This window comes from Nyctibius grandis, chromosome 9 (assembly GCF_013368605.1).
Source record: "Nyctibius grandis isolate bNycGra1 chromosome 9, bNycGra1.pri, whole genome shotgun sequence".
NCBI lineage: Eukaryota > Metazoa > Chordata > Aves > Nyctibiiformes > Nyctibiidae > Nyctibius > Nyctibius grandis.
In genome coordinates, this window is record NC_090666.1 from 41,465,772 (window position 1) to 41,483,455 (window position 17,684).

At 48.3% G+C, this 17,684-nt stretch overlaps 1 protein-coding gene across 1 annotated transcript in view; it reads left to right on the forward strand.

Moving 5' to 3' along the window:
* Positions 1-362: 362 nt before the first annotated feature.
* The window catches only part of KIF5C (kinesin family member 5C), an 83,145-nt gene continuing 65,823 nt past the window's right edge, over positions 363-17,684 (forward strand). Inside the window, exon 1 of the mRNA XM_068407696.1 lies at positions 363-488. Coding sequence (XP_068263797.1) covers positions 363-488 — 126 coding nt within the window. The remainder of the gene's footprint in view (positions 489-17,684) is intronic.

Below are 17,684 nucleotides of genomic sequence, written 5' to 3' on the forward strand. Positions count from 1 at the left end.
GCGGCGGGAACCCGTCCCTCCCTCACGGCCGTGGCGGGCGCCCTGAGGGGAGTCCCGGGGGCCGCTGCCACCGCCCCCCGCCGCGCGGACTACGCCTCCCGGCAGGCCGCGCGCGCTGCGGAGCCCGGGGGCGCGGAGGGGGCGCGTGCTCCGCGCCGCCAGCCCTCCCCTCCCTCCCGCCCTCCCTCCCCGCGCAGCCGCGCCTGGGCGGGGGGCGAGCCGGGCTGCGCGGCGGTGCCGGCGGGGAGCGGAGCGGCTCCGCGCCTCGCCTCGCCTCGCCCCGCCCGCTCGGCGTCTGCGGCACCTGCCCCGGCGGAGCGCTCGCTCCCTGCGGCCGCCGCCCGCCCGCCCGCCCCGCCGCGATGGCGGATCCCGCCGAGTGTAGCATCAAGGTGATGTGCCGGTTCCGGCCCCTCAACGAGGCGGAGATCCTCCGCGGGGACAAATTCATCCCCAAATTCAAGGGCGAGGAGACGGTGGTCATCGGGGTGAGTCTGCCGCATCCCTCTCCCGCCTGCGCGGTGCCGTGACGGGGCGAGCATCCTCCTCCCCGGGGCGAGCATCCCCCGGGGCGAGCATCCTTCCCCGCGGTCCCGTCGCCCGCATCCCCCCCCCCACCTCCCGCCGCCGTCGGGCCCCGCGCCCATTGTTCCCGCTGCAGCGGAGCGAGGGAGGGGCGGCGGCGCTCCCCGCGGGGCCCGCTCCCCTCCGGCGGGGCTGGGACCTCCCCCCCCGCCACCACCACCGCGGGCGAGGGGTCTGGGCTCCCCCCGGGGGTCGCCGGCCGGGCCCGCGGAGGGGTGGGGGCGCGGGGGCGGCCGCCGCTGCCGGCGCTGATGTCATGCCGGTGACTGGGCATGCTCGCCGGCGCTCCGCGGGGGCGGCCGTCCGCCCCTCCGCCGCGCCCCTGCGGCAGCGCGGGGAGAAAGTTTTTTCCCGGTGCGCGGGGGGCTGCGGTGGGATCGCCGGCGCCGCGCAGCATCCCCCGCCCCCGCGCAGCATCGCCCGCAGCATCCCCCGCGGGCGCGGAGCTCTGCGAGGAGAGACAAAGCCGAGCCGGCTCCGAAATGCGGGGGCTGCTCGCCGGGGCGCACGGTGCCTGAGCGCCCAGAGGCGGGGTGATGGGCTGTGCCCGTCCCGGGTGGCGGCCGGTGGGTGCCGGCGGGTCCCTGCAGAACAACCGAGGGACTGCAATCAGCGCCGTTAGTTAAAATGACCCACGCGAGGTGAAGTTTTTTTTCTTCTCATTTAAAAAAATGTGTTTAAACATCAAGTCACCACACGCTTGCAGCAGCAACGCATCCAGACTGTGCGTTTTCCCCGCGCTCTGTAAGGTGCGGGCTGCTCACGGTGGCAAAGGCTGGAAGATGCACAAAGCACACGCGTGTCTGGGCCCTCCGTGGGTTTTGCTGAGCGTGGGACATGGCGTGGGACATGGTCGTTGGTTTTCGCTCCCGGAGCTGGAGCTTTCCCGAGCGGGTGGCTCGGCTGGGGTTGCGTTCAGGCGGCTGCTGGTGCTGGGTGGGGTGGGTGCACGTAGGGCGCCTGGACCTGAGTTACATTTTTGGTTTGCTCTCTAACCAGCCCGTGGTGCTTTGTTTTATATGTTGGTCTACTGTGGGTGCGCCAATGACACGATCCATGCTGTACTATGATAAAGAGATCCTAAAGCTAATTGGTAATACAAGGAATGAGTAATTGCTTGTGTGATTTGTCAGGATTCTTATTAAAACCTCAAGTTTATTGGAAACTGTTTTCATGACAGTTGCAAAACAGTTACAAAAAAACGAGGAAAAAAAATTAGTCAATCCTGGCCATGAATGGCTAACTTGCTTTTCTTCATTTGTTTTTATTAAATCCTTTCTCTATAATTAAATTAATTTTATTTGAAGTCGCAACACCCATAACAGTCTGTTAACAATAGAATAATCAAATTGGTTATCAATCTTAGCCAGCAAGGGACGGCTGGCTTTGGCCAGCCGGTATTTGGAATGAAAGCCCAACTAGCGCAGTCATTTGGATGTGTAAGAAACAAATGTCAGCAAATTCCCCTCCCCCCTTAAATAAATAAACCATCAGACCTATTAAAAGTAGATTATAATACATCTCCTGTAAATCCCTTAACAATGTTGTCTTTTTAAGAGAAGCAGAATTTAGAATCCTTTTTTTCCCACCTAAGTGAATATGCAAGTGTGTAACGCATCTTTGTGTACAAAGTATCTGTTGTGTGGGAAAAGGGTAAGTGTGGTGCTTTGAAAAAGGTATTTGTGTCTTGCAGACGGGAGAGAATTCCTTTAGTAAAGGTAAAAAGGAAAAACAACAACTGTCAATTTCCTACCGTGGAAGTTTAAAAAAATAGAAACAAGAAAAGTGCATGTGTTTGTTTATTTATATAAAGATATATAAATGTTTATTTATATATATATACTCAATTTGGCAGGATCATTGAGGGGATTATTTGTAATCGTGAAAATCTAGTCAGAAGCTCAGAGTATGCCCTGCCTTTCCCTTCCCAGGACAAAACACAGCTCTTTTTTAGGTGCACGTTTTAGTCCTTTAACTAGTAAAATATGTGCTCAAATACTGCTTATTTTTTTTCAAAGAGAAACCATCCGGCTGGAGTTCCATGAGGGTATTTGTAGCTTTATAAGTGTAAATGAACATGAAAATCTTTCCATATTCTTCTTTATTCGCAGCACTGAGCTCGCTGAGCTCTGGGGAGACTTGGATCTACGGCGGGAGCCACTGCAGTGTGTTAGTGGAAAGCAGTCGTTATCATCTGCTGGGTTAGAGTGAGTGCTTAGACACAAAATGCCTGGCGGGGGGAAGGAATCCTCATTCTGGGGGAAGGCACTACCAGAGCAGACTTCCGTCTAGAAAAACAGGCTTTTAGTCTCCAAAAGCTCTTAGAAATTTTACATAAAGCAAAAATAAACCAGAACCAAACATTTTTTTTTTTATATGTTTTACTATAGCGTTTGAAAAACACTGCAATGCAGCTTTTATTTTTGTTCCGTAAAATATTGGAAAGAAAGGAGTTCTGTTAAAATTAAAAAACCACAACCAAACAAAGCCACCAAAAAATGGCCAGCAGAATTCTGCCTTCACGTAGGAAAAACTAAAATATAAATGTTTTAAGGGAAATGTCTATTTTTTCTGACTAGTAAGTCTGAATAAATTTACTTCTCCTTCTCAACAAACAATTATGGGGAAAATGCTTGATTTTTCATCAAAAATTAAAGATCATGACTCGAGATTTCTCGAAAACAAACAGCAATGAAGGAAGTTTAACAGCTGAGGCTTGAGTTTTGTCTTCATGCACTTTGCACATGCAACGCAGCGAAGTATGGAAGACTAAAATGTCTTACCTTAAATTTTCCTTTGGTTAAAGCAGAGAAAACCCACTGTATTTTGTTTCTACTTTAAAGTTTTAGGTATAAAAGCCTTTTAGAAGTGCCTCATCTTTAACCATGGCAGGAGAAGGCGACAGTGGTAAATCCATCGCTTTCTTTTGTGGTTTCCTACCCCAGAGTCTCAACAGACTGCAGCTTCATTTTATGTTTCTGCTCCTCTGCAGCCTCAAGGTGACTCTCAGATTGATTGTGTTGGCTGACATACCTAAAAATGTATTTTTTTTGCTTCTTATGGTCTTGTCGGAGAGCGTGGAGCCGTTTGCTGTAGTAAGCAGCTGAGGCAGCCTTCTGGTGTGGGGTTTCTTCACGCTTCCCCCGTTCCTCCAAGTGCTTTTATTCCTGAGCATCTGCAAAGGAAGGGTGCGCAGAGGCTCGGCACCCGGTGGGATGCTCCCCATGAGGATACTTTTCTCGTTTAGGTTTGTGGAGGAGCGTTTTCATTTCCTTTCTCTGTTAGGACTAGAGTGATGGCTTCCCTTTAAGTGCAAGGCTGCGCTGAAACTGATTTTTCAGGCAAATATGTTTAGAAAGAACATCTAAACCAAATCTTTCTAGCCAGCTCGGAAACCTCGTGTTGATATTACCAGAAAGGGGATAAAAGACTCTTCATTCTGGTTGTCAGCTGCTTTTTGAGCTGCAGCGTGAGGGCACGTGTAAAGCCCAGCTTAGCAGGAGCTGCTGAGCGCTGCGGTTCTCTGCTGCGCGCTCGGTGTCAGGCGGGCGGCGCGGAGCCTTCCTCGGCCCCTGCCCTGCCCTGCCTGCCCCGGGGGGCTTCACCCGAACCCTGCCAGCTCCCACAGAGAGCTGCCCCTGGGGAAACCAATGGGGTGAACGGGAGGGTCCCTGCAGGGTTGTGCTTTACTTACACAGGGGAAAATTCTGTTGTTTCATCCACAAAACATTCCACGTAACTATTGTGCCTAAAACCAAACAAACCCACCATCACTCTGCTGCTGTGCGATGGTCATTGCTGTTCTGCAGTGCCGTATTCCATGAAGGAAAAAAACCCAAAAATTGGTGGCTGATTCCTTTGCAACGGGTGGGGTGGCATCTGAGCAGGGTAGTGGTTTTTTTTTTTAATACTTCCTGCTATGAGTACTGTTTGGAATGTCTTGTGGAGAGGTTCACGCTTATTTCCATCCCTAGAATATTTGGATACGTTTTACCTTTTATTTTGTGTATGTCAGTGAAGTCAGCAGAGTTTGTACTAATGAAAAGAAGACATGTCCTTAGTTCCCTCCTGTAGAGATATCTCTATAGGCTGTTAAGTGGTTGTCACTCTGTGGTTAAGACAGACCTAAAAAAACCTCCAGGGACAGAAGATAAATGACTAGTTAAAAAAAATAAATTAAAAATCTGCCCTGTGCTTCATTGCATGGCTTTTTTCATGGGATGTGGTAGTATGTTGTGCTTCTAACAAAAGCCAAGCATCCCTCTCTCCCTCAAAACGCACAGCAGATCTGGTTTGTTCACAACATATCTATAAATGCCTTTTCTAAAAAGCTCCTACTGGTTCGATGTAGGATGTCAAGTGAGATGGGGCTCCTGCCTTAGTGTAAAATATGTCAGTGGATACGTAGCGTGCCATTTTCCTAGCAGAAGGCTTTATCTGGGAAGCTAATGCTTGCTTTGTCTCCCAGCAGCTTTGGTGTGTTTTCCAGCTCTGCTCAGCTCTTCTGTTCCAGTGAAGACTCAGCAAGTTTTGTAGGAAAGCTTTTGTGAAGGACTGGGGTGAGATACAAGTAGCTGGCACAGCCAAGCATGACATTAACGTGGAATCGATGGTATCTGAAGCCACCAAGAGCTGACAAATACCTTTGTGGGAGCTGTTTCTTTCAAAAGTGTTGCTAATCCTGCTACACCCCAAGATTTTCCTGTACCCTGGCATGAGCTGTGAACCTCTTTAACCTGCTGCATTTTCCTGTTTTGTGGATGAGATGAACCATGATGTGCTCTGCTCATTCCCCTGTGGCTTTGGGCTATGTTGCTTTCAGGTCACACTATTTCCAGAGCAGCAGCAGCAGCACAAGACTGACAGATCTGGCACTTGTTTTTTTTTTGGGGTGATTTCTCTCAATAGCTTAAGCCAGTAGGTACTTCGGGAAGAAGCGGAAGCCTGTAGAGCATAGCACGTTGCTGAGCACTTGGGAAAGAACAAATACAGGATGATTCCAGTGGGTCCTGGTGACTTTTCTGTGCCTTGCAGAAGAAACTATTTCATTCCTGAAGAGCTGCTGTGGTAGCCATGCAGGGAGCTGCTCGTGTGCTTGATTTCTAAAGAAGCAGTTGTCTTCCTAAGGCATACTGCTGTGCCTCACACTTACTTTCAGAAGCTTGTGTAGAAGGTTAAATCACGGGACGGATGAGGTGACCAGCAGAGTAGTTTTTTGGGTCTGTTTTTACAATGTGTTGGCTAAAGAATGAAACTGTTCTGGATCTAATTATCAAGAAAGACATTTATTTCTTGACACAGCGACACTTCCATAAAGCAGCAAAGCGAATGTGTTGTACAGTGTTACTTACTCTCCCGTAATGTAAGTCAGTAGAAAAAATCTGTCTTGAGAAGGGCTTGCAAAAAAAAGTCTCCGAGCTTCTGCAAACCCTGGACCTTCTCCTTCACCACCAGCCTTTACCTCTGTCCCAGGCAACCCAGCCTGTGTGGGTACGGGATGGGGAGCAAGCTTTCCTAAGGAAACGCTGCAGGTTTGCGTGGTGATTTGGGCCATGCAGAGCTTTGAAACGTCGCCCAGGGGCAGAGCGTGGTGTTGTTTGGGGGTGCTGATCGACAGCTGGCTACACGTGAGCCAGCAGTGTGCCCAGGTGGCCAAGAAGGCCAATGGCATCCTGGCCTCTAGTAGGAATAGTGTAGCCAGCCGGTGTAGGGAAGTGATCGTCCCTCTGTACTCGGCACTGGTGAGGCCGCACCTTGAATCCTGTGTCCAGTTGTGGGCCCCGCACTTCAAGAAAGATGTTGAGGTGTTGGAGCGAGTGCAGAGGAGGGCGACCAAGCTGGTGAAGGGCCTGGAGGGTCTGACCTACGAAGAACAGCTGAGGGAGCTGGGGGTGTTTAGCCTGGAGAAGAGGAGGCTCAGAGGTGACCTTCTTGCAGTCTACAACTACCTGAAGGGAGGTTGTAGTGAAGTGGGAGTCGGCCTCTTCTCCCAGGCAACTAGCGATAGGACAAGAGGACACAGCCTCAAGCTTGGCCAGGGGAGGTTCAGGTTGGACATTAGGAAGCATTTCTTCTCAGCAAGGGTCATTAGCCATTGGAAGGGGCTGCCCAGGGAGGTGGTGGAGTCACCATCTCTGGAGGGGTTTAAGAAAAGCCTGGCCATGGCACTTAGTGCCCTGGTCTAGTTGCCATGGTGGTGTCAGGGCAATGGTTGGACTCGGTGATCCCAGAGAGCTCTTCCAACATGGTTGATTCTGTGATTCTGTTGTTTAGAGGGTGGTGAGTGTATGAGCAGCGCCCGGGTGTCTGCCCGAGCCCCGTGGGTAGTGATGCTCTGGGGGTTCCCCCGGGCTGCACCCCAGGTATCGGGATGAGCAGCAGCTGATTCGTCTCCCAGGACTCTGCTGGCACCAAACCAGTTTTCTAAGATGCTCCTGAGACAGAGATACTTCCCTCCCAGTTAAGGTTTGAAGCAAAATCCTCAGCTGGTTAAACACTTGGCACGTTTTCGCTGTTTTTAAGCATAGATAGTCACTTGTGTGGGGACAGTGTGGTTTTGGGGGGTTCTGTTTATTTCTTTTCTGAATCCTCTGCTGTTTCTCTTCTGGAAGGGATATTCTTTCAAGCTTGTCTGTAAGTGCTGAACTGGGGGAAAATTATTCAACACGGATCAATGGGTCCTTCTTGGGTGAAGATGTACTTGTATGTGCTTTTCTGATTTCTAAAAAATGTGGCGAGAAATAACGTGTGAAAATAGCTTCTATTTATTGGTGATGGTGCTAGAAAGGTGATTCACTCAAACTACAAAGCTTATTATTTTTACACCAGAGCAATTTCCCTTTTGTGTTTCCTCAGGGCATTGAAGGCTTTTTTTTTTTTATCTTTTTCTGGTCCCATTTGGATATCTTTCTCTAGAAATACCTTCATCCTGCTTATCTACCCTGTCAAAACCATGTATTTCTACTTAAAGCTTTGAAACTTAAAATATAGATGATCTATTTCAACAAGATAGATTGTGAAACAACTGGAAAACAGTCTCAATGTTGTCTTTTTTCTCCTGGAAGCCCTCGCAGGATGTCCAGTTCTGGGCCCCACACTTCAAGAAAGATGCTGGTTGTTGGAGCGAGTCCAGAGGAGGGCGACCAAGCTGGCGAAGGGTCTGGAGGGTCTGACCTCCGAGGAACGGCTGAGGGAGCTGGGGGTGTTTAGCCTGGAGAAGAGGAGGCTCAGAGGTGACCTTATTGCAGTCTACAACTACCTGAAGGGAGGTTGTAGCGCAGTGGGAGTCGGCCTCTTCTCCCAGGCAACTAGCGATAGGACAAGAGGACACAGCCTCAAGCTTCGCCAGGGGAGGTTCAGGTTGGACATTAGGAAGCATTTCTTCTCAGCAAGGGTCATTAGCCATTGGAAGGGGCTGCCCAGGGAGGTGGTGGAGTCACCATCTCTGGAGGGGTTTAAGAGAAGACTGGACATGGCACTTAGTGCCCTGGTCTAGTTGCCATGGTGGTGTCAGGGCAATGGTTGGACTCGATGATCCCAGAGGTCTCTTCCAACCTGATTGATTCTGTGATTCTGTGATGCCTTCGGTTTAGACCAGAAGGTTTGGACCATTCAGCATCTGTACTCGCGTGCCTCGTCCCGGCTTGTTGCAGTCTTTGTTTCCTTCCCCTGAGATGCTGTAGTTAGTCACTGGTGTTTGGATTCGTTTTTGCAAATGGCTGCTTGGTCTGGTACAGTCAGATTTATCGGTATTTGGGGAAGTTTGGGAGTACTTTTGTTTTTTCTGCATCATTGGAGATGATTCCTCCTGAAGCTTCCTGCCCCGAACGAACGCTTAACGTGCAGTGAGGCAGCTGCTGGGGAGCGATGTGTACTTACATCTCCACATACCGCTTCAGTGTTTCAAACTGTGCCAGAAGAATAAAACCTGTTACAAAAGATAAAATGAAGGATGAGATACCACTTATAAGTCTTTAATATTAATGTGCTTTTCTCTGTAGTAGATTTTTAAGGATTGGGTTGGGGGGGATGCTTCTGTAAAAACAAATACTTAGGAGGAGAGATGATTTGGTTTAGTTTTTCTTGACAGTTTTTAACTAGACTGCTGACACCCTTGGTATTACCTTCCCGTTACCATTAAAATGACTCCCCTTAGGATTCGTTTTCTTCCAGATTTACTGGTTCTGAAATCACTAACATACATTTCCAGGTCTGTAACCAGCATATAAGAGCAAGTCGCAGAGCTGCAACACCTGCAGACTTCACAACTGTGTTTTCTTAAAGGTGGGCTTTCCCTTCCGCTGACGACAGTGTTAAATGAGAGTTAAATATCTCATGTCATCAGTATTTGTCTGTTCCTTTGTTTGAATAGCTCAGTGTGCATGAATTGAGCCGTGGTGTTTGTCAGTAATACCCTGTGTGTAGGGAAAAGGGGAGTTGTGGACGGTGTTCAAAAAGGGGGCAGTGGCAGAGGAGGAACAGATGAACGGGGTGATCTGTTCTCTGCTTGGAGAAGGGACACGCATAATCCAGTTTCCACCTATTAGGTTCCATGGCTTGGGACGGTCTGGTTGCTGATGCATTTCTTGTGAAATTCTGGCTTTTTTTTCTTAATTTTTCTTTTTTTCTTAACGCAGACAGCAGTCCTGTGCACAGGATGTTTTGTGTCTGTTTTTGTTGGGTGACATGTTTTGTCTTAATGTAGCCCAACAAAACCAAACACAGACCCTTTACTTTCCCTGTTTTGTTTGCTTTTGTGTTGCTGCAGCCTTTTAAAACTCAGAGGTCACACCAAGGTAAGACTCAATCTGAAAAGATACTTACTAAGTTACTCAGATGAGTGAAAAAACATGTATCTGTGTGGGAATGAGCCTTGGTTCAGGGTCTGCTCTGAGTTCTCCCTGTTGTTGAGAACCAGGATCACAGAATCACAGGATCACAGAATCACTCAGGTTGGAAGAGCCCTCTGGGATCATCGTGTCCAACCGTTGCCCTGACACCACCATGGCAACTAGACCATGGCACTAAGTGCCTTGCCCAGGCTTTTCTTAAACCCCTCCAGAGATGGTGACTCCACCACCTCCCTGGGCAGCCCCTTCCAATGCCTAATGACCCTTGCTGAGAAGAAATGCTTCCTAATGTCCAACCTGAACCTCCCCTGGCCAAGCTTGAGGCTGTGTCCTCTTGTCCTATCGCTGGTTGCCTGGGAGAAGAGGCCGACTCCCACTGCGCTACAACCTCCCTTCAGGTAGTTGTAGACTGCACTAAGGTCACCTCTGAGCCTCCTCTTCTCCAGGCTAAACACCCCCAGCTCCCTCAGCCGTTCCTCGTAGGTCAGACCCTCCAGACCCTTCCCCAGCTTGGTCGCCCTCCTCTGCACTCGCTCCAACACCTCAACATCTTTCTTGGATGCTGCAGGGTGAGGCTGCAGAGCTCTGCTTTGGCAGCGGGCACAAAAACGAAGGGACGCTGGATTCAAGTCATTTGAGACAACAGCCTGGGGGTGCAGTATGGGGTGATCTGTGCTTCAGCTGACGCTGCGGGTGTAGAAGAGGAACAGTGATGTAGAGCTGCTCGGTAACTGCTTGACACTTTTGACTTGACTGTGGTGTTGCCACTGGTTGTTTTTCCAGCTCCACTGGAAGGGGTGCATTGGGTAATGGTGCTGGTCTGTGTGATGGCTTTGTGAACTGGGAAGATAACCTTTACACACTTTTAGTGGATATTGGGGTGGGAAAATATTGCATACTTAAAAAAACCCAAACCAAACCCAACACAACAGCAAATAAACCTCAACCTCAAAATATCCAGAATGGGATCCTTCAGAATCTTAAAGGTGTGGAGTCACAGGCATGGTATTTCTGATGGATTCCTGGTTTTATTCATCTACTGGGGAGAGCCAAGCCATTTCTATACATTTATGGCCTCTTTGGTTCTTGACTTTTTATGGGATGTCCTGGAAATGCATGTGATTGTTATCAGATTCCCATTATAATATCAATAATTGGTCCCATGACAGCTTCAGAAAATGCATGTTTTCAAATTATGAGATAGAGTCTAATTGAAACCGAGAAGGTTGGATTTTTTCCCCATGAGAAATGAGTATTCAGGGATAAGAACTTAAATATTTAATAGTCGTCCTCTTAGATGTCTTTGCTAAAAGTGATTCATTTTTTCAGTGCTTCGCTCTCTGCTAAAAGAAATGTTGCTCTGCTACCTTGTTATAACGATGGATAGGAGATGCTCTTGGTTGGTGTAAGAGTCTCTCTTCTGGGTCAGGGAGCAGCAGGATTCTTGGCAAACTGTGGCTGTTTTGAAGCTGTTGTAAAACGTTTCTGTTGTGTGAGGAGGATGTGATACTGAAAACCACATTTTCTTATATGTCAAATGGCCCAAAGGCTTGCAGTAATTTTTGCTGTACTCCTGAGCAAAATATTCCTGATTTTACTATTGTTGCTATGACTCAGTCTTTTCTATTTAATTGTCCTCGGGGTGCCCTGTGAGGTAAAGAAGACCTCTTATTTTGGGAGGTGAATGTTGACTTTTAAAGTCAGGTTGGGAACCTACAAGGAAGTTGAGTCTCTGATACACGAGTATGGTTCTGACCGCTAAATTATTCTCTCACTTAGCAAAGGGTGTGCAGGAGGCCGCTGTCGGAATTGGGGTAACTGGGTTAGCGAATATTTTTAGCAAAGCTGTTAAGAGAAGTCAGATTTTTCTGCAGTTGTAATCTCTTTCCTTGAGTGTACAGTTCTCCTGAACTGCTTGGATCTCTGTATTTAGGCCAACAGTGAGATGTGGATAATGCCGCAACTTCTCACACAGCTTTGAGATTTTATATTGCTCACTTAGTAATAATCTGTTCCAAAAATCTACTAAGGAAAGTCATCTGGCTTTTTTTTTAATACATTGCTCTGTAGTACAAATAGCTGAGCAGCTGTACTTGAGGCACTAGAGCCCAGGGCAGCAAGCCCAGAGGCAGGTGGAGGCTGTACACATCTAGGTGTGTATCTCTGTGTATATTGGACTAGCTCATAACGTGCTGTGGTGTTCCATCAAGAGGCGTGTGTGGCTAGTTGAGCTGGAGCAGGTACAGCAGCCGTGTATGTCTTGCCTGGTTCGCTGTGTGCCCGGCAGGGTTTGCTGATGGCTTGATCGATGCCGCGTGCCCTTTTAAAGCGCTGCGACTGTTGGTCGAGTGTTGGAGCGAGTCCAGAGGAGGGCGACCAAGCTGGTGAAGGGTCTGGAGGGTCTGACCTATGAGGAACGGCTGAGGGAGCTGGGGGTGTTTAGCCTGGAGAAGAGGAGGCTCAGAGGTGACCTTAGTGCAGTCTACAACTACCTGAAGGGAGGTTGTAGCGGGGTGGGAGTTGGCCTCTTCTCCCAGGCAGCCAGCGATAGGACAAGAGGACACAGCCTCAAGCTTGGCCAGGAGAGGTTCAGGTTGGACATTAGGAAGCATTTCTTCTCAGCAAGGGTCATTAGCCATTGGAAGGGGCTGCCCAGGGAGGTGGTGGAGTCACCATCTCTGGAGGGGTTTAAGAAAAGCCTGGACATGGCACTTAGTGCCCTGGTCTAGTTGCCATGGTGGTGTCAGGGCAATGGTTGGACTCAATGATCCCAGAGGGCTCTTCCAACCTGGTTGATTCTGTGATTCTGTGACTCCTCTGACCCTGGGCAGCCACGCTGCTCCTCGGTTTTACTGCTGATGCTCTTGGCAGCCGTTTCAGTTACACCACACACGCAGTTGTCTGTACCCATACAGCTCCGTCTTCTCCAGCTGCAGCAGTTAATTCCTCTCTAACAGCCCAACACTGATTTTTGTCACCATATAAATCACACAAAATGCCACTACTGAAGATTGACCTGTTAGTCTCGAACTGCCACCTCCATGTCATATCCATCCTCTACTTCCCTCCCCTTTTATATTACTTTTTTTTTTTTTACTCGCCTCTTTTATATTAAATGTTGTTTGGTTTTTCTCCTCTTAAAACCTATCTGTATGCTGCTTTATTTTCTTACCGCTTTCTGGGTCAACCATAAATACCCAGTGGAAAACTCTGCTGTCATGAGAAACACATTGGCTTGATTATTTTTCACTTTATGGAATCTTTTACAATTTAACTTCAAAGCAAAGTAGTTCAGTGATGCACACAAATCTTAAAGCAAAGTTAATCTCGCTACACAGAAGCACGTGTTTCTTTATATCTGAGAAAAATGTTTGCTTGTATTGGTGATAGAGGATTTATCCTGTCACAGAATCACAGAATCAATCAGGTTGGAAGAGCCCTCTGGGATCATCGAGTCCAACCATTGCCCTGACACCACCATGGCAACTAGACCAGGGCACTAAGTGCCATGTCCAGGCTTTTCTTAAACCCCTCCAGAGATGGTGACTCCACCACCTCCCTGGGCATCCCCTTCCAATGGCTAATGACCCTTGCTGAGAAGAAATGCTTCCTAATGGCCAACCTGACCCTCCCCTGGCGAAGCTTGAGGCTGTGTCCTCTTGTCCTATCACTAGTTGCCTGGGAGAAGAGGCCGACTCCCACTCCGCTACAACCTCCCTTCAGGTAGTTGTAGACTGCACTAAGGTCACCTCTGAGCCTCCTCTTCTCCAAGCTGAACACCCCCAGCTCCCTCAGCCGTTCCTCGTAGGTCAGACCCTCCAGACCCTTCCCCAGCTTGGTCGCCCTCCTCTGGACTCGCTCCAACACCTCAACATCTTTCTTGAAGTGCGGGAGACTGTCCATTGCTTGCTTTAGTATTATAAAATAACCTTAGCCATAAACTTCAAATAAAACTGTTGCCAGCATAAATAATTTATTTCAATCGTACCACACGTGATTGTTGAGCTGTGAAGTGCCGTGTGAGAGCTGCCTTCCCTCCTTCTGTGTGGGAGGAAGGTGGGACTCTGCTGCTAAGAGCTGAAGGGAAATGGAAGCACTAAGGCGGTTTCATACCAGGTGTGTTGCGTGAGCCAGTGCCAGAGCTGGGAAGAAAAATGCTGAGGTGGGTCACTGCTATCTCCATCCTCTGATCAAGGTGTTTGCAGGGCTGCTTGTTTGAGAGGGCTGCGAGTACGTGTAAGTGCAGCACTGGGTGCCTGGGTCAGCGCGGTGGGAAGCGCTGCCGTCAGCAGCCCTCCCGGCCGGTCACCCTGGGCAGAGGGACGGGAGCTGCCACGGGGCTTTACAAGGCTGCTGTGTGCAGAGCTGGGCGAGAGGCTGGTTCGTGGCGTTGTTTTCTAGAAGCAGACTGAACTATTGCCCCGTTTTTTAAGTATTTTTTTAAATTCACTTGTGTTGGAATTGGTCAATAGTGTGTCACTTAATATGGGACTTGTGTTTTTCTTAAAATTAAGTAAACTCTTGTTATGTTTTATGATATATACATGTGCTATTTCAGCAACAGCCGTGCTATATAAATGCATAATATTTACTGAGCTGAGTACATGAATCACAGAATCACAGAATCAACCAGGTTGAAAGAGCCCTCTGGGATCATCGAGTCCAACCATTGCCCTGACACCACCCTGTCAACTAGACCATGGCACTAAGTGCCATGTCGAGTCTTTTCTTAAACACATCCACTATTCTGGCTTGATGCAACTCTTAATCTCTTAACCTTAGTAGAGCTTGCTTTTGGTCTGTTTTGGGTTCAGACTTTGTGCTGGAACTGAACAAACCTTGAGTTGACCTTAGGCTCATCAGCTCTTTGGTCTCCTGTTTGTACAATGGAAATAATCCTTCCTTTTCTCTTACCTGTTATGGTGTTTGGTGGTTTAAATCTCAGGGTTTTCTGATTTTTGGTGCTATGGTAGCTGCCAGTACACACTTCAGTTTCATTTTGAGATAGTCATTTGAGACTCATTGTTTGAAAAGCAAGAACCTGGCAGCTGAAGCAGCTGCATGTCTGTGTAGTCTTGCTGGTGTACGTGGGAATTCAGAGCAGTTATTCTGCCCTGGAGAGAGGTACCTCCTTTTCGCTGCCACCATACTCCTAATGTGTCTGGGAGAAGTTACCTCTCCTCTTCGGGGGGTAACGGGGAGAAGGGCCACGTGGAGAGGAGACGGTGTTCATTGACCAGTTATCTCCAAGGCTGAGCTGGTTTGTGTCACAAGAACTGCTTGCTTTTCATTATTGTTAAAACCTGCCCTTTGGAGTGGCCTGGGTTTGAGAGGCTTTGAGATCTAGGAATTGTAAATGGGATAAACGTCAAGGATGGGGAATGCAAGAGACCTCTGTGGCTTCAGAACGAAAGAGTTTGAGGATTTTTTTGGAAATGGTGCCAAACGAGGAGTTTAAAGGTAAGCAGGATAGCTGGAGGTCTGTCAGCAGAACGGCTTGTGACTTAACAGGAGGAGTAAGTGCTTAAGCTGATGCAAATAAAAGGTCTTAATGATTGTTTGCACTCTCCTTATCCTCCTTGTTTTCTGCTGGTTGGCAGTCCTGTGTCTTGCAGGTTTTGTTTGTTTCTGCTAGAGAGAAATAGGAATGTGAATCATGGTTTACACAAGAGACAGGTCATTTTATAGGTCGTGGTCTTTTCTTCATTTTCCTCGCCACAGTGGGTCAAGAAACAGTACAAGGGCTTTCGCTCACGTGTGTAAGCCTTTAACGTGATCACTTTTTGTGCCTCCTGACACTGTAAGGGAACGGAGTGTGGCAGGCCAGCTGGTACCCTGCTTTGAAGATCTGGAAAATGCAGGAGGAATGTATCAGTATGGCTAAATCTGATAACAGAATTACTGTCAGATAATTCCAGCCAGCATTGCCTGTTTCTGGATAATTTAGCAGAAAGTGGGGCTGGTCTGCTGATCTCGTGCTGTGCTGTAAGAAGAGATCACAGAATCACAGAATCAATGAGGTTGGAAGAGCCCTCTGGGATCATCGAGTCCAACCATTGCCCTGACACCACCCTGTCAACTAGACCAGGGCACTAAGTGCCATGTCCAGTCTTTTCTTAAACCCCTCCAGAGATGGTGACTCCACCACCTCCATGGGCAGCCCCTTCCAATGTCTAATGACCCTTGCTGAGAAGAAATGCTTCCTAATGGCCAACCTGAACCTCCCCTGGCCAAGCTTGAGGCTGTGTCCTCTTGTCCTATCGCAAGTTGCCCGGTAGAAGAGGCCGACTCCCACTCTGCTACAACCTCCCTTCAAGTAGTTGTAGACTGCACTAAGGTCACCTCTGAGCCTCCTCTTCATTACATTTGTGTAACAGTTTGAGCTATATTCTGTGTAGTAACACAATCAGAACCCCTTTGCCAGCTGTCCAGGAGAGCACAACTTGTCACCACAGATTTCTCAGTATGGGACAAGTTGGCACAGACGTTCTCGCTACCAAACGCGAAGCTGTTTGGGACCAGTTCCACTTGAGTGCTGAAAGAGATTTAAACAACTCTGAATTTGTTGATCTTTGACTTGATTTATCAGTGATGGCTTAACTTATCAGAAATGCAAAAACCAGATTCTTAAATACTCTGTTTTCCTCCTGATAACCAATGCAAAAATGGAGGAAGCAGATCTAGCTTGCAGTGGGTTTCAGTATTTTGCAAGGATGATTTTTTTGTCTCTACTTGTCCAATTACCTAATGTGATTTTTACAAAGCAGAGCTACAAATAAGAATGCCTGTACTGGAACAGGATTGCTGAGTATTACCAAACCAAGCACTGCAGTATCATGACCCTGCTCCCATAAATGTATGAATTTTACAAATAGCATTGGGGTCTCTGTTTAAGTTTCTTATTAAAGCTTTCCCAGCCCCCACTACATCAGAGACGGAGCCCTTATTTTTTAAATATTATTAAAAGCACTGATTTTTGTATAATTACCTGGCCCCAAATGCTTTAGCTTGAGGAATACTGGATGATTGGTACTAAAATCATGAGATCTGGACATATCAAGTAAAACTGCGAGTTCTGTGTTTTTTTTTCCTTCAGATAATGAAATAAGATATATAAGGAAATAGTGCAACAAGCCAAGAAGCAGAAGATTGTGGTTATAATGTGATGGATGGGAGTGAGCAGGTTCCTCTTTCTAGAGGGTATGTGGGGGTGGCAGGAACCGGTGCTCTTGCAGGCTGGAGCTGAGGCTCCAAGTGACCGGGCTTGTGCTTGGCCAGTGCCGGGTGGCTTTGTTCCTCCCAAAGGGGAGCTGCTGCCTCTCTCCTCCACCCCTGCCTGTCTTAGATTGGGTGTCATGGCAGGGGGAGAGGAAACTGGGCAAACTGAGGTAAGAATCAGAAGAAAAGGTAAAAGGAATCAACAGAAGTGTTGCCGGAGTGAAAGGAGGTCAGCGATTTTGCAATGGCAATCCAAGGCCGTATGAAACGCTGCAGTTCCTGCGTGTCCTGTCCTGGAAGATCTGATCTCACTCTGTGTTCTTACTAAAAAGCTTTTAGATGTGCATTTCACGTGTGAAGCATGGACCTCGTGGTAATGTGTCTGCCCCGGGTGCTGGGGAGCCCATGGTACCAGAACAAACGTTGGGTGCGCAGAAGCTCGTCAAAATGGCCGCCCTCGTGCAGGGGTCTGTTCTGTGAACGCTCTTCTCCGTCCACGTTTGAAGAGGTTTGTTGCCAGGAGCAACTTGTCTGCATTACTCAGCGACAGGGTAATTGCTCTGCCTGCCTCAACATCTGAGCTTCTGTGAAGGCTCTTCCATGCTCCCATGGTGGCTGTTGCTGTAGTCGTTGAGCTGCAGAGCTGAATATTTCCACTATACACCACGAGTCCAGGCTACAGGGACACTACAAATCAGGAGGCAACGCTAGGGCAGCTGTGCATCACGTATATCTATAGATAAAACTAGACACAGCGCTGCCCTGAGCGCTGCCCTTTCGGTTCTTCTTTTGAGCGTCGCTTTTCAATGGAAAAGGTAGAGGGAAGTGCAGAAGTAGCGGTGCCGTCATCCTCCTTCCTTAATTCTCTGTTTTCAGTGCGTGTGTTTTTAATTACATTGCACGAGAGGAGGCTGGGGCAGGCGGGTGATAATGTTTCTGTTACATTGTTTGCTTTTAAATTCCTGCTACAACATCAGGTCAGTAAACATTCAAGCTCCCAGCACATCTGGCGTTTAGTATCTTGGTTTGTAA